Raw genomic sequence first — 15369 nt, forward strand, 5'->3', positions numbered from 1 at the left:
GTCACAGCCTCTGTGTACTCGTCCAGACTGTTGGTAGTAGTCCTGAACACATCCCAGTCTGTACAGCCTAAACACGCCTGGAGATTCTCCACAGCCTCACTGCTCCACTTCCTTGTCGTCCTCACAACAGGTTTGCAGAGCTTTAGTTTCTGCCTGTATGCAGGAATCAGGTGGACCATGATGTGGTCGGATTGGCCCAGTGCAGCACGTGGGACGGCGTGATAAGTGTCTCTGATGGTGGTGTAACAGTGATCCAGAATGTTGTCCTCTCTGGTCGGACATTTTATAAACTGTCTATATTTGGGAAGTTCGTGGGTCAGATTACCTTTGTTAATGTCGCCAACGACAATAACTAAGGAGTCCGGGTTGGTCCGCTCCACACTCAGTATCTGGTCGGCGAGCATGCGCTGTGCGACCTGCACGTTAGCTTGCGGCGGGATGTAAACACCGACCAGGATGAACGAAGCGAACTCACGGGGGGAATAGAAAGGCTTACAGTTTATGTGAGTGGGTCCATCCGGACCAAAACCTCACGCCACAAGAACAGTTTTTTCCCATCTGCCACCAGCCTGGTTAACAAAGCCCGGAAACCACCCTGACACTCTCCCTTTCCCCCACACCCCCCCTTTTTTTGCTGACAGGACACCTGTAACCTGTAACTCTATGAGTTACATTAACGCTCAGCTTGGACTCCTGCTTTACTTGCACAATGATCACCTGTACTGTTGTATTGCTCTTGCATCTTATACTGCTCTATATTTACTCTCACTCACTTAAAACTGTGCACATATATTTATATTATATTGTAGATATGTTTATACTGTTTAATTTGTACTGTATTGCACCGACTACGCCAAAACAAATTCCTTGTATGTCCAAAAACGTACTTGGCAATAAAGCTTTTCTGATTCTGATTCTGATTCTGATTCTGATGATGAAGGATTCCAGGTCTGGAGAACAGTGCTGCTGAATCACTGTCACGTCGTTGCACCAACCACTGTTGAGGTAAAAACAGATTCCTCCACCTTTCGCTTTGCCGGAGAGTTCCGTGTCTCTGTCCGCTCTGTAGAGCTGGAATCCTGCCAGCTGCAGCACAGAGTCCGGTATTAATCCACACAGCCACGTCTCCGTGAAGCACAAAACTGACGATGAATAAAAGTCCCTGTTTTTCCCCAACAGCAGTTGTAGTTCCTCAATTTTGTTGGGAAGTGAGCGCACGTTAGAGAGAAATATTCCAGGTAACGGTGTTCGTAGTCCACGCTGGCGAAGAAGTACCAGCACCCCAGCCCGTTTCCCTCTCTTCCGGCATTTCACCGAGTGAACAAAGGTGAGCGCACCTTTGACCAGAATGTCCAAAAATTCCAGAGCAGTAGGCAGAAAAGTGGGAAATAACTCCTCTGGTGTAGTAGCCCTGATGTTCATGAGTTCTTCTCTGGTGAGAGAGCTCCGGGTACCATCACAGAAGACCGTTTTAAAGCAAAAAACAAAACAAAACACTGCGCACCAACACACCAAGGCGACCATCTGCGGCGCCATCTTGGACACTAACCTTCAGAAATATTCCACTTTTGTCTCATCAGTCCACAGAATATTTTCCCAATGTTATTAACGATCATCAGGATATTTTTTGGCAAATGAGATACTGGCTTTTGTGTTGTTTTTGATCAGAATGTACTTTCTCTTTGGAACTATCCCATATAAGCCAATTCACCTTGACTGTGGCCTGCAGGGCTTTAGATCTTGTTCTGGGTTTTTTGTAATCTTCTAGATGAGTCCTTGATGCCCTCTTAGAGTAACCATTGTAGGCATTGGTTGGTAATTTTGCAACCCTTTCCAGAGTGATTGATTTCAGTGACTGTGTTTTACTTAATTTTGTGATTTTGTGACTCTACAGGTCTGGCAGTAATAAACATTCCTCCTTGTGTTTACTCAGGTCATCTTTAAGAGGTATGAAAATTTATTTCATGATATAAAATATTGAAATATGACAAAAAAGAAAAATCAAGAAATCTGGTAAATATATTTACATTGCACTAGTATCACACCTTTTTTGTTATTGTTAAAGAATTGTGCAAAAGATAAACATTTGACATATTTTTCCTACAACATTGTACCTTTTAAAAATGCAATCATGTTCTATTTCCTTTAAAGTATACAGTGAACATGTGCATGCCATCCTTTCTGGTTTGCTGTGTTGTCTCTTGTAGACTTTAATTCGACGTGGCCCTTTGTTTACGTGTGGATGTGTGCCCTTGAGTCTCCATTAGGGGTACATGCTGACACTGTAATCAGTGCCAACTGTCATTGTGCTGTGCTGCCGCAACATTGCCACAACCAGCACTCTTTTCTGATAGGCCTGCTGTCAGAGCAGCCGAACCTCTGATTGGCTGGCAGGAAAGCCTGGTTGGTGAAGCTGATGAGCGGCACACACAGCCCCCTCACTCAATCGCCCTCTCTCCCTCTCCCTGACACTGTAAACATCCTGCTTATGCTTGTGCATCTCTTCTTTTTTCTTTGAGGATCTTTTGAACACACCTGCAAGCTTTTCAATGACAGAGCAGTCGGAGAGTACGAGTGCGCTTGTGCGTGTTTGGGATGTTGATTCGGTCGATGCAGTCATGGGGAGTGTGGGGTAAAAAGTGGGGATGCTTGTTTCCCTCGTGGGACACCGTGTTTGTTTGTATCCCTCACTGAGGCCGTTTGCACGCTGGTGCTGGAGGGGAAACGAGGGCTGATCGTTGAGTTTCAGTTTGTGTGTGTGCATGTTTCTATGTGGAGGAGTCCTCTGGCTGTTTTGGCATTTGCTTCAGCTAAGCTGGGAAGCCCCCCCTCCCCCCTCCCTTCTCCCCCTCTCCTCTACTCTGAGGGGTGAAGCTGCCTCTGTATCTGCCAGCCTTCTCACGGTGAGTGTTGTCAAGTTTTCTTGAAGCAAAGGCAGCTTGTTCTTCAGAGGGCTGCAGTGCTCTCTTTCATGTGTTGCCATGTATGCTCACTCACCTTTACCCTGGCTCATTCCTCACACTCAGCTCCCTGTGACCATGCAAGCAAATGACCTTCAATCACTCACTCCTGCTGTGGTGGTTAACTCTTCTTCATACACTCTGCTACTCCATCATCCATGATGCATCACTTCAAAGACACACATAGATCATGTCATTGACATTGGAGAGTGTCTGCTGGAAGTGTGGTGCCCGTGCACCAGCCGCAGGTCAGGAAGCTTGAAATCTCCATCATTCCTGATGGAATACACACCCAAGGACAATGATGGGTGCATCCAGATTGGTGTGAAAGGTTTTCCTGACACTCGATCCTCTGAGCAGGAAACTACACACCTCCCTGCCATCACCTTTTCGTTAGTTCTCCTCTAAGAGTCATAGATAATATAAAAGCGGCCGTCAGTTTGTACTAAGGACAAATACAGTGCGGAACATCAACCTTTTTCTCAAAAAATATACCTTATAGATTTTTTCTGTTTTTGTATCATATTAAAATGTTTTATATCATTAAACTAATTTTAACTTTAGAAAAAGATTGACTGAGAATAAAAGTAAATGCACATTTTAACTGACAAAAAAACTATTCAAACCAATCTGGTCATATGTGATGAAAGTAATTGACCCCTTTTTCAAATCATGTTCATCATTGGTTGAATTTCACTCACAACAACCAGGTTTTGACTACTGCTACACCTGTAGAATATAAAGTTACATAGAAGTCACCTGTCTGACAACATGAAGTAGGCTAAAAACACTCAAAAAGCAACACATCGTGGCCCAGTTTAAAAATATTCAAAACCAGTTTGAAAAATCAATTACGTCTTTCAGTCTGGAAAGGGTTACAAAGGCATTTCTAAGGACTTCAGTCAATCGTAGTGAGAGCCACTGCCAACCAAACTTGGTGGAAACAACAGTAAAGAACATCTCAGCAGTGGCTGACCTACCAAAATGACTCCAGCAGCGAATGAACGACTCATACAGGAAGTCGCAAAAAAATCCAGAACAACATCCACAGGCCTCAATTCCCTCACTTAAGGTCAAAGTTCATGATTGAGCAACAACAAAGAATCTATGCACAAATTGCCTCTGTGAGAGTGTTCCAAGACCCAAATCACAGCTGACCAAGAAGAACACAATGGTCTGTCTTACATTTACCAAAAAAACAGCTTGATGATCCCCAAGACTTTTGGGAAACCTTTCTGTGAACTGGCAAGACAAAGTGGAACGTTTGAAAGCTGTGTAACCCTTATATCTGGTGTAAAACTAGCACAAAATTTCAGGAAATGAACATCATACTGAGTCAAACACAGCTGTGGTAGTTGGATAACTTTTGTACCTTGACAAAAAAAATGCTATTTTAAAACTGCTGGCTTCATTTACTTAGTATATCTATGTCTAATATCAAAAGTTGTTTGATGATCTGAAATATTTTTGTGTGGCATCATAGCCAAAAAGAAAGAAATCTGGAAGGAGAAATACTTAAAGTGAACTGTAATTCTAATGAGGCTATCAACATAAAATGTACACTAGATCAAAGTGATCAGAACAAAAAACCCATAGCTTAAATGTAACACAATGGAATGGCTAAGAAAATGTGGATTAAATACAAACTTGTGGATTTAGGAGGCCTGTTCTGTGCATTTTGATTGTCAGTTATTTTAATACAATCAAGCTAGGTATTTGACAAGGCCATTCAATTCAATTTAGTTGATTTATATAGCGCCAGTTTCACAACATATGTCGTCTCAAGGCACTTTAGTCAATCCAATCAATTCAGACAGATTTCAAGTCAGGTACATACATTCCAATTGATCCCAGCAGATTGCATCAAGTGACTTGCAGCAAGTCTTCCTGGATGAGCATGTAGAGCCAATGGAGAGAAAAACTCCCTTTTAACAGGAAGAAACCTCCAGCACAACCAAGCTCAGTGTGAGCCGCAATCTGCCACAACCGACTTGGGCTTTGAGAAAACAGAGCAGAGATTCTAGCAGCTTATTAGTCTAAAACCAGTTGGGAGTCTCTTTGGCTGTGTTTCTAATCATGGTCTCACTTAAAAATCCATATTCCTGTCAAGAATGTTTTAGCATATTTGTCCATTTATTCTTTGGCTTATGGAATCCAGCAGTAACATCTACTAAAAAACATCCTCATACCATGTTCCCACCTCCAAAAGTCACTGTTGGTAGTGCGTTTTTGGGGTGTTGCCCTGTGTCGTTGTTCCTCCAAACATGCCGTGTGAAAATTAATTCAAACCAGTCACTGATAATTCTCAAAGATTCAGCTCTTTTCTTGGCTCTCTCTATGTCAATTTGCTGCTTCTTTCCTTAATATTTTAAAACAATTATTCCCTGGCCCATTCCTCATTAATGAACATAATTTATGGACTTATTTTGGTTGATTTCTTTGTGCATGGGAAATATAGTTGTTAATGCCTATTTTCCTCACTAAAATGGAAGCGGTACTACTGCATTTGTTGAAGGGCAAGTGGAACATGGCATCAGGAATAAGTGAAATGATTTTAATAAAACATGAAAACCTGTTAAATATCCTTTTTAAATCAAACAGAAGGAGCACTATAGCAAATTATGTTGAATGTAGTGCTAATAAAGTGATGTACTGTGACTTGAGGTACCTATCACCCAAACAAGAATGTTTGAGTGTAAATACCTCATATTGCCTGAGAGGGCAGAAACACTGGCACCACCTCAAAACAGGGAGAGCTTCATAAAATATCACACACTCATTAAATATGTATTTGACACAGTAAAATACAATCACAATCCACGTTAGGGTGCTCATATTCCTTGTCATTAGCTACTAACTATAAAAACTGATTCTTATTTAAAACTGTTCAGCGGATACCATTACCTTATTGATATGACTAATGGAGATGATATTAGACAGCAAGAGAACATTGTGTCCACAATGTCAATGTTTTAGAGGAAGGTAAAATGGGCAAGGATAAGAGTGAGTTTGACAAGAGCCAACTTTTTATGGCTAAGTATCTGGGTCAGAAAGGGTATTTTGGGGGTATTCTTGTCCGAGAGTTGTCAGAATCTATCAAAATTATTCCAAGGAACAAACAATGGTGACCTAACTACAGGGACAAGGGTGTATGTATTCTATTGATCCTCTTGGTGGGCAAAGACTAGCCCGTGTGGTCAAATCCAGCAGACAAGCTTCTGTAGCTCAAATTGCAGAATAGGTTTATGCTGGATGTAATAGAAAGGTGTCAGAATACACAGTGCACCACTGTTTGTTGAATATGGGGCTACATGGCTGCATAGCACCAACAATGGGCAGGTGAAAGTCAGAACTGAACCATGAAGCAATAGAAGAAGGGTCCTTCTTTAGACTGGGATGCTATATTGACCCCAACACCTAGCGCAGTTGCAGATCATGTATACCCTTTCATGGAAACTGTGTTCCATGAAGGCTATGGCTTCTTTCAGCTAGGGAAAGCAGAGACAATGAGACAAGAGGCAAATGAGTTCAATCCATGGATACCCCACATTGGAACTTGCTACTGCTCTGGGTCTATTGGATCTGCTGCTAACATCTTGGAGCCAGATAGCACAGCACACACCCATGTGTCTGGTGGAGTCCGTTCCTCAGTAGGGATCAACACACTATTGGGCAGGTGGTCATAACCTTGTGGCTTATTGGTGCAAGTTCATCTCAGAGTCTTGCTGTTAGTCAGGATGTCATTCCTTTTCTGTCATGTTAGGTGTCTTGCACCTTCAGGAAAATATGTTCTTTTACTCAGGAGGTACAGCGTGCAAGATAACTTAGGTTCACAAGGATGCATCTCTATGAATCACAATGCACATGGAAAATGTACTCTGGACAGATGAGATGAAAGTAGAGATTTTAGCTATGATCTGCAGTTTCATGTTTATCTAAAACCCAACACAGCATTTTGGCAGGAACACTTTGTACCAACAGGGTCGTCATACGGGCTTATCTTGCAGCCACATGACCTGGGCAGCTTGCAGTTATTTAGTTGACTAACAATATCTAAAAATATGCATTGTTTCAGCATGTCATGAGAGAAATAAACCATTCATTTTGAGTTTATGGAAATATTCAGTTCTTATTAGTTATTTTATCTAGCTCCTTGGAACACTTCAAAATACTGAAAACCATAAAATGTTGGCTGTAAAAAAGTCTTTTGTGCCAAAAAAAATCTTTAGTAAGGAACAAAATGTAACTTGTAAGTCCTGGAACAGTGTATGAAATGTTCCAGGAAACAACCCTCTGAGTTCAAGAACGTGACATTTAACTTCCAAAAACTAACCATACAAGCTCTAGGAACATAACCAGTATGTTCTAAGAAAGTCCCTTCTAAGTTCAGGAAAGTAATCATGTTAGTTTCACCATGTAAGTTGACCTGTCAGTTCTGGGAAAATAAAAGTTGTTTTACCTAGTCCTACAAAACATTGTCCTATTGATCATAATGAACTATGAGTGTTTTTTGGCCATTACATTTTAAGCATCTGATTTGACAATTAGTTGATTCTAGAATTTCTTCTAAGTACCTTGAAGTTAATAAAAAACAGCAATTATTCAAATACCACAGTGTGAAAACAATGGTTTTGGAGGGTTATTTTCTGTCTTCTCACCCTGAAAGACATTAATTGTTTGAAAAAGTTAAAAGCATCATTGAAATCAGTAAAGCGTTCTTTTACTCCATCGATGACTCACAATGACTCACCAGCACTTATATCTTTTGACAAGTGAAAAAAATTCATTTAGATTGGTTGGTCTGCCTTTACAAAGAAGTTATAAAAGCATGAACGCAATGACCAGATGAAAGAGTCTATGATGAAACTGAGGATGAGGGTTGTTTCTCTTTTCTTTTATGTGTGCTCCCTTTGGTTCACCATGTGACCTCAGATGTGGCTTGTGTTACACATGTACCACAAAGCTGTTAAAGTTTGATGGATACATTGTTTAACCTGTCACAGTGTCAGAGCAGCAGCATGATGTAGGCTAATCTGTAACATCTTAGTCCCCTAACAGCTAATATTTATAGTAAGCAATTTTTATTTCCATTAATGAGAGCAGGGTTGACCTTGTGTAGCTACAAAGGAAATGGCGTCTGTAAAGGATTACATACTGGACGCGAAGTGAAGAACCTAAAACAGTTGAGCTCCTCTTATATGTTTGTGTAAAATTTAGAAAATTGCACACTCAATTAACATGTGTGAATATCCACAAGCAAATAAAAGAAGGCTTTAGTTAAGACAATTGTGTTTTAACTTGACTGTTGACTTTTTTTTATACTAAATCAGTTCTAACAAATAAACAAACATGCATGTCTTTGTTTTGCAGGAAGGCACTGAAGTATCCAGGGAAAATATATGCTATAGCCACATGAAAACCATAACAATGCTATAACTATTGATTTAGAAGTAGATAATAAACTAGAAAGTAAATATCTTTTAAAAATATTTTTGGGTATATGGGATTTTTTTTATTTTAATATTTTTAAATATCAGAAGCCCTTTTCTTTTTTAAATTTCTCATAACCCCTAAATGCTGTACAAAGACATCATTATCACCTTGACACTGTGGCAACATCCATGTAGGTACACCACTGCTACAGAACCTACATATGCAACTCCAAAACTATAACAATGGCCTAATAATGACAGTACTTAATTATATTATGTAGATGCTTTATATGAACTAAGGAAGATTTACTCACCTCAGCAGGCAGGATGCTTTAAATTAAAAGTGAATTAGATGGCAAGACCTATTTTCTGGTTAATTCAATTATCTGACAACTTGGGGCTACTCTAGAGAATTTAGATTTTATTCAGAGATGGTGAGCTGATACCTTTATTTAGAAAATATAGAAAAAGCAACTAATTAAAGAGATATAGTAGCATTACATATGAATAAACGCACTCTGTCCTGCTGTGGCAAAGCCTAGTGAATTGATCCCAATATACATTCAGTTTTCACAAACGATGTGCATCAAAAGCAAACCACAAACTTCAAAGATGTGCCACCTTCATTTCCTAATGTTTAAACCAACAGAACATTTATTTTTTATATGCCAGCATACACGGTAAGATCCAAAACAGTGTGACAGTAGCTTTAGTTTACTATTTGATTCAGCTCCCACTTAATTAACTAAAGCCCAGTATAGCACAACCCCATAAAGGATAACTATGCTGAGCACTAATTTTGGTTGACGGGATTTTAATGTTTTACTGTTGGCTGCATCCATTCCAAGGAATCAGAGGCTGAATAAAGACTGCTTCCCCAACTTCTGTCTCTCTTTTTCTTACTACACCTCAGCAGAAAAATTCAGCTGAGTCACATTTGCTGTTATAATTGAAGGTAGTCCTTACGAGTCAGAGTAAAAAAGAAGAAGAGCGGCTGCCCCTATTTTTAACTTGGTGATTTTGGCCCAAACGGCATAAAGTTCAGACACCCCTGTATTAAGGTCTCATATTCTTTACTGTTTCAAAACAGAAAATTCATTTTAAAATGTTGATCCTCTGAGCATTTTTTTGAATTCTATTATCTTACCAGTATAACAGTTTAATGCTAAAATATGCAGCATATTCTAATTTGTTTCATATAAAATAGAGAAGAAACAATTATTAATTTTGCTGTAAAAAATAATCCCAAAATTAGTTAATAAGATTTCTTGTTATTTTGATATCCAGATTAGCTTAGGAATTCTGACCCCGGAGCTGTTTAACACCTTCATCTACAGGTCCTTCTCAAAATATTAGCATATTGTGATAAAGTTCATTATTTTCCATAATGTCATGATGAAAATTTAACATTCATATATTTTAGATTCATTGCACACTAACTGAAATATTTCAGGTCTTTTATTGTCTTAATACGGATGATTTTGGCATACAGCTCATGAAAACCCAAAATTCCTATCTCACAAAATTAGCATATTTCATCCGACCAATAAAAGAAAAGTGTTTTTAATACAAAAAACGTCAACCTTCAAATAATCATGTACAGTTATGCACTCAATACTTGGTCAGGAATCCTTTTGCAGAAATGACTGCTTCAATGCGGCGTGGCATGGAGGCAATCAGCCTGTGGCACTGCTGAGGTCTTATGGAGGCCCAGGATGCTTCGATAGCGGCCTTTAGCTCATCCAGAGTGTTGGGTCTTGAGTCTCTCAACGTTCTCTTCACAATATCCCACAGATTCTCTATGGGGTTCAGGTCAGGAGAGTTGGCAGGCCAATTGAGCACAGTGATACCATGGTCAGTAAACCATTTACCAGTGGTTTTGGCACTGTGAGCAGGTGCCAGGTCGTGCTGAAAAATGAAATCTTCATCTCCATAAAGCTTTTCAACAGATGGAAGCATGAAGTGCTCCAAAATCTCCTGATAGCTAGCTGCATTGACCCTGCCCTTGATAAAACACAGTGGACCAACACCAGCAGCTGACACGGCACCCCAGACCATCACTGACTGTGGGTACTTGACACTGGACTTCTGGCATTTTGGCATTTCCTTCTCCCCAGTCTTCCTCCAGACTCTGGCACCTTGATTTCTGAATGACATGCAGAATTTGCTTTCATCCGAAAAAAGTACTTTGGACCACTGAGCAACAGTCCAGTGCTGCTTCTCTGTAGCCCAGGTCAGGCGCTTCTGCCGCTGTTTCTGGTTCAAAAGTGGCTTGACCTGGGGAATGCGGCACCTGTAGCCCATTTCCTGCACACGCCTGTGCACGGTGGCTCTGGATGTTTCTACTCCAGACTCAGTCCACTGCTTCCACAGGTCCCCCAAGGTCTGGAATCGGCCCTTCTCCACAATCTTCCTCAGGGTCCGGTCACCTCTTCTCGTTGTGCAGCGTTTTCTGCCACATTTTTTCCTTCCCACAGACTTCCCACTGAGGTGCCTTGATACAGCACTCTGGGAACAGCCTATTCGTTCAGAAATGTCTTTCTGTGTCTTACCCTCTTGCTTGAGGGTGTCAATAGTGGCCTTCTGGACAGCAGTCAGGTCGGCAGTCTTACCCATGATTGGGGTTTTGAGTGATGAACCAGGCTGGGAGTTTTAAAGGCCTCAGGAATCTTTTGCAGGTGTTTAGAGTTAACTCGTTGATTCAGATGATTAGGTTCATAGCTCGTTTAGAGACCCTTTTAATGATATGCTAATTTTGTGAGATAGGAATTTTGGGTTTTCATGAGCTGTATGCCAAAATCATCCGTATTAAGACAATAAAAGACCTGAAATATTTCAGTTAGTGTGCAATGAATCTAAAATATATGAATGTTAAATTTTCATCATGACATTATGGAAAATAATGAACTTTATCACAATATGCTAATTTTTTGAGAAGGACCTGTACATTGAAGCACAAATTCAGAACACCTCAATAAACTTCCAGTAATTTATAAAGAAATATTTATGCTATGATGTCTAATTTTAAGTTTTATTTGAGTGAAATGCTTCTTGCAGACGTTTGAGGGGCTTCTTAAATGTTCAGCCTGGTCACTCCTAGTCACTCCACAACAGATAATTGAGATAAAATCTTTGATTCGGCCCAGGACTTTCAATTCCTTAATTAGTTAGCCAGTTCTTAGTGGAATTACTGGTGTGATTTGGCTCATTGTCATGCAGTGCTTCAGCTTTAATATTTTTACAGATGGTCTGACATATTCCTCAAGCACCCTCTGATACATGGTAGAATTCATGGTGGATTCTATGATGGTGAGCCGGTCAGGTCCTGGTGCAGCAAAGCTCTTGACACCTCCACCTTGTCACAGCTGACATGATGTTCTTTTTCTGGAATGCTATATTTGGTTCACCAAACACGTCTTCTGTTCTGGTATAAAATATCTGTATTAGACACATCTGTCCAAAAACCTTTATTCTAGAAGTTCTGGTCTACGTCTCATATCAAAATTAATTAATTAATTCAGGCTGTTTTTCTTGCTTCATTTAAACCTCCCATGAAGGTTAAGGAAGATGTGTTAAAAATGCAAAAAAAAAACACCTCTACTATTTTTTTGTTTTGAAGTTTCTCTGTGTTGGCCCTGTATAAACTGACCAATTGACTATTGGGGAAAGCTTTCCGGGGAACCAGAACAGAACCTGCTGAATGGAAAAGCTTTGGCTTTGTATTTGGATGGTTAGCTGTTAGCCATTGTTGCTTCCCCTGCTTGAATAAATGCCCAGGCTCAGTCAAGAAAACCCAAACCCCAGTACATGTATCAAGATACTGATGGAATTCAGAGCCATTATAAAGACAATGCAAATAAAAAGTACCAAAATTGGTTGACTCTAGCGTCATTTAAGCTCAAGATATCTTACCATCCATTTAACAGATGTCTTGTTTTGGAATTTTATAATAAAAATTAAGTATGTAAAACTGTAGAATACATATAGTTATATTTTGATTAGGACTATTTAATTTTAAAGCAAGAATAAGTGTGCTTTTATTATTCTGAATCACTTTATATCAACAGAGGAGCTCCATAGCACTCTAAAAAGTCTGGTGCATTACCAGTTTTCTACTGTTGCCCAAAATGGACAAACAGACTGGTTTTACTTTTGTATTTTTCTGGTCTGTAAAGCCCACCACTTTTGAGAGAAACAGCTCAGGGTGAGTTTCCTTGTGTTTCTGCAGATGTGAGTTTATCTCTACATGGATCTGAGCCCAAGCAGCAGAGCCCCCACCGACACAGAGAGCTGCTGCAGCCCTCGGCCTCTGGCTACCAGCCAGCGGAAAGACCTCTCGCTTTCCTGTACTGTGAGAGGGAGGACGTCATGAAGGAGTCCTCAGATGAAACCCTGGACTCCAGCATTCAAGGCAACGTACCTCCACTGGGTGAGTTTTTATTTTATTTTTCGGGGGGGGCAAGCATAAAGTCAGAGCTGGATTTTTCTACCCTGGTCGGATTCTTGTTGTAAAAATGAAAAATGGGGATTCTTAACTTTTAGAGATAATTTCATTTATTTTCCTCTCAATCTTTGCATTAGATGTGAAGGAGGTTAAGGTGGTGCTGCAAAAAGAAAGGTCAGATGGCATAAGCAGCCCATCCAGAGATGATGACTCAACCCTTCAGAAACCTGCAAGCAGCATCCTTGATGACAACAGCAAATCTCAATTAGGCATCAAAAAGGTACAGTGCCATCCCGCAACGACAAACTGAGTAACTAAAAAAAGCTGTTTCCAAATGATGATTTCATTTAGTAAGGGAAAATTGCTAACTAAACCAGCCTGGCCCTGTGTGAAAAAATAATTGCCCCGCTTCTTAAATCCTGAATTATGTCTGATTGCCCTAATTAATCCCATTTCTTTAACTGAACCTATCTGACAACATGAAGTAGGCTAAAAGATCTCAAAAGCAACACGTCATGTCCCAATCCAAAGAAATTTAAGAACAGCTGATAAATAAAGTCATTGATATCAATCAGTCGGGAAGGGATGACAAAGCCATTTCTAGGACGTCAGAGTACCACAGTTTTCTCCACAAATTGAGAAAACATGAAACAGTGCGGAATCTTCCCAGGACGGACAGGGCTGCCGAAATTCCTACAAGAGCACATTGACGATTCATCTAGGAGGCCCCAAAAGAACCCAGCACACCATCTGCCTCACTGCCTCAGTTAAGGTCATAGTTCATTATTGAAAAATAGGGAGTGGCTCCAAGGTTAAAACCACTTCTGGCCAAAAAAAGCTCAAGGGCCGGTCTCAAACTTTCCAAAAACATTTGATGATCCCCAAGATCTCTTGGAAAATATTTTTCTGTATTGACAAAACAATTTTAAGTTTGGATGTGTGCCTCCAATTATACATGGCATAAAATTATACAGCATTTCAGATAGAGAGCCTCATACCAACACTCAAACATTGTGGAGGTAGTATGATGGTCCAAGGCTCATTTCCTTTTTAAAAGACCCTAATGACTTGGAACTACTAACTCTGCTATGTACCAAGAAACCCAGAAGGAAAATGTCTTGCTATCAGTTTGTGACCTTAAGCTTGAGCCAGCAGGACAATGCTGCAAAGCGCTTCAGCCTCTGAATTTAGCTGAATTTAGATGCTGTAGCATGACATCAAATAGGCATGAAACCCTCTAATGTGGCTGAATTAAACCAATTCTGAAGATCGAAAACAAATTCAAGTTTAAGAAATCTGGAAGGAGACAAAAAGTTTTTCACAGCCCTTTATTGTTAATAAAATCATCCTTAATATCTCTGTAAATTATATATATATAAAAGGAAAGGCTGAGATAACGCCCATGGATGAAAAGTATTTGTTTTTAATTATTTGATTTATCTTAGTTGCTTTCTTTTCTAATCATCTCTGTGACTTTTTGTCCATAGGGGAGGAATAAATCGACTGGTGTTTGCTTCAGCGATGGAAAAAGTCTCATAGACTACATCCTGGTTTACCGAAAGTCCAGCTCCCAGTCTGAGAAGAGGGAGATTTTTGAGCGGAACATCCGTGCTGAGGGGTTGTGCATGGAGAAGGAGGTAAAAACAAAGTTTGTACCATGAGATAAGAGCTCAGCAAGAAGTGCCATTTTACCATGTTACCAAAAATATTTGATTTGCTAATAGCTAATAAGTGTCAGGGTCATACAGGGAGATTTATCAAACTCTTGCTCAGAACTGCAATAGCTTTAATTCACAACTGCTGTTGTAGGGTGTAACAATACATTCAGCTCCAGAGACAAGACAGTATACAGGGTTCACAAGACATGATTTTTGCAATATTTTAGGAAAATTGGGAATCGACTTTTTTTTTTCACAAAAAGATGTTTTGTACATTACAAACAAGTGGTCTTTATTACCTAAAGCATTTAAATGTTCTCTTTGACTAAAGTATATAGTTTTCATAAATCTCAAGCATTGTTTTAAAGTATTTAAGGACCAGACTCATAAAAACATTGACATAGTTCTTTACATTTGTGTCGATATAAAGTTATGTGTCAGAATGGTGGTTCTTGAAAGTATGACCAATATGCAGACTGGCAGGTGGGAGAAGCATGGCGGGTTTTAATAAAAACAAAAGAAAAACTTACAGGAGGCTGGATGAAACAGAGGCAGGCATGAACAAAGGCTTTGGCGTGGCAACAATAGAGGACATGGTCAAGTCAAGCTTGGACAGCAGAGCAGAATAAACCAGCAAGGAACAAACAGGACTGAAGAGTATATATACACCAAGGCAAAGGTGAAAGCAGTGAGACTGATTATATGGAGCAGGAGGACCGAATGAAGCTGATTACTGGCTGACTGTGGCAGTGAGTGAAATCAAAACATGGCTGGGACTGAACAGAAATACATTGACACAATCAAACCTAAGGAATATCTTATAGATATAACAGAACAATACTTAAATGCAATACGAACCAACCAATTATGTCTCT

General features: G+C 39.9%; 1 protein-coding gene across 4 annotated transcripts in view; it reads left to right on the plus strand.

Moving 5' to 3' along the window:
• The window catches only part of LOC124883046 (anoctamin-4-like), a 106489-nt gene that overhangs the window by 45387 nt on the left and 45733 nt on the right, over positions 1–15369 (plus strand). For 3 of the 4 annotated variants that reach the window (XR_007042072.1, XM_047389897.1, XM_047389895.1), the window contains 3 exons: positions 12621–12821; positions 12974–13116; positions 14324–14473. Coding sequence is in view for 3 of the 4 variants with exons in the window: in XM_047389897.1 (XP_047245853.1) it covers positions 12621–12821; positions 12974–13116; positions 14324–14473 (494 nt within the window). In the remaining variant the exon portion in view is untranslated. Of the gene's footprint in view, positions 1–2449; positions 2904–12620; positions 12822–12973; positions 13117–14323; positions 14474–15369 lie in introns of those variants that run through there. The other variant, XM_047389896.1, reaches the window with a different exon arrangement.

This window comes from Girardinichthys multiradiatus, chromosome 17 (genome assembly GCF_021462225.1).
Source record: "Girardinichthys multiradiatus isolate DD_20200921_A chromosome 17, DD_fGirMul_XY1, whole genome shotgun sequence".
Taxonomy (NCBI): Eukaryota; Metazoa; Chordata; class Actinopteri; order Cyprinodontiformes; family Goodeidae; genus Girardinichthys; species Girardinichthys multiradiatus.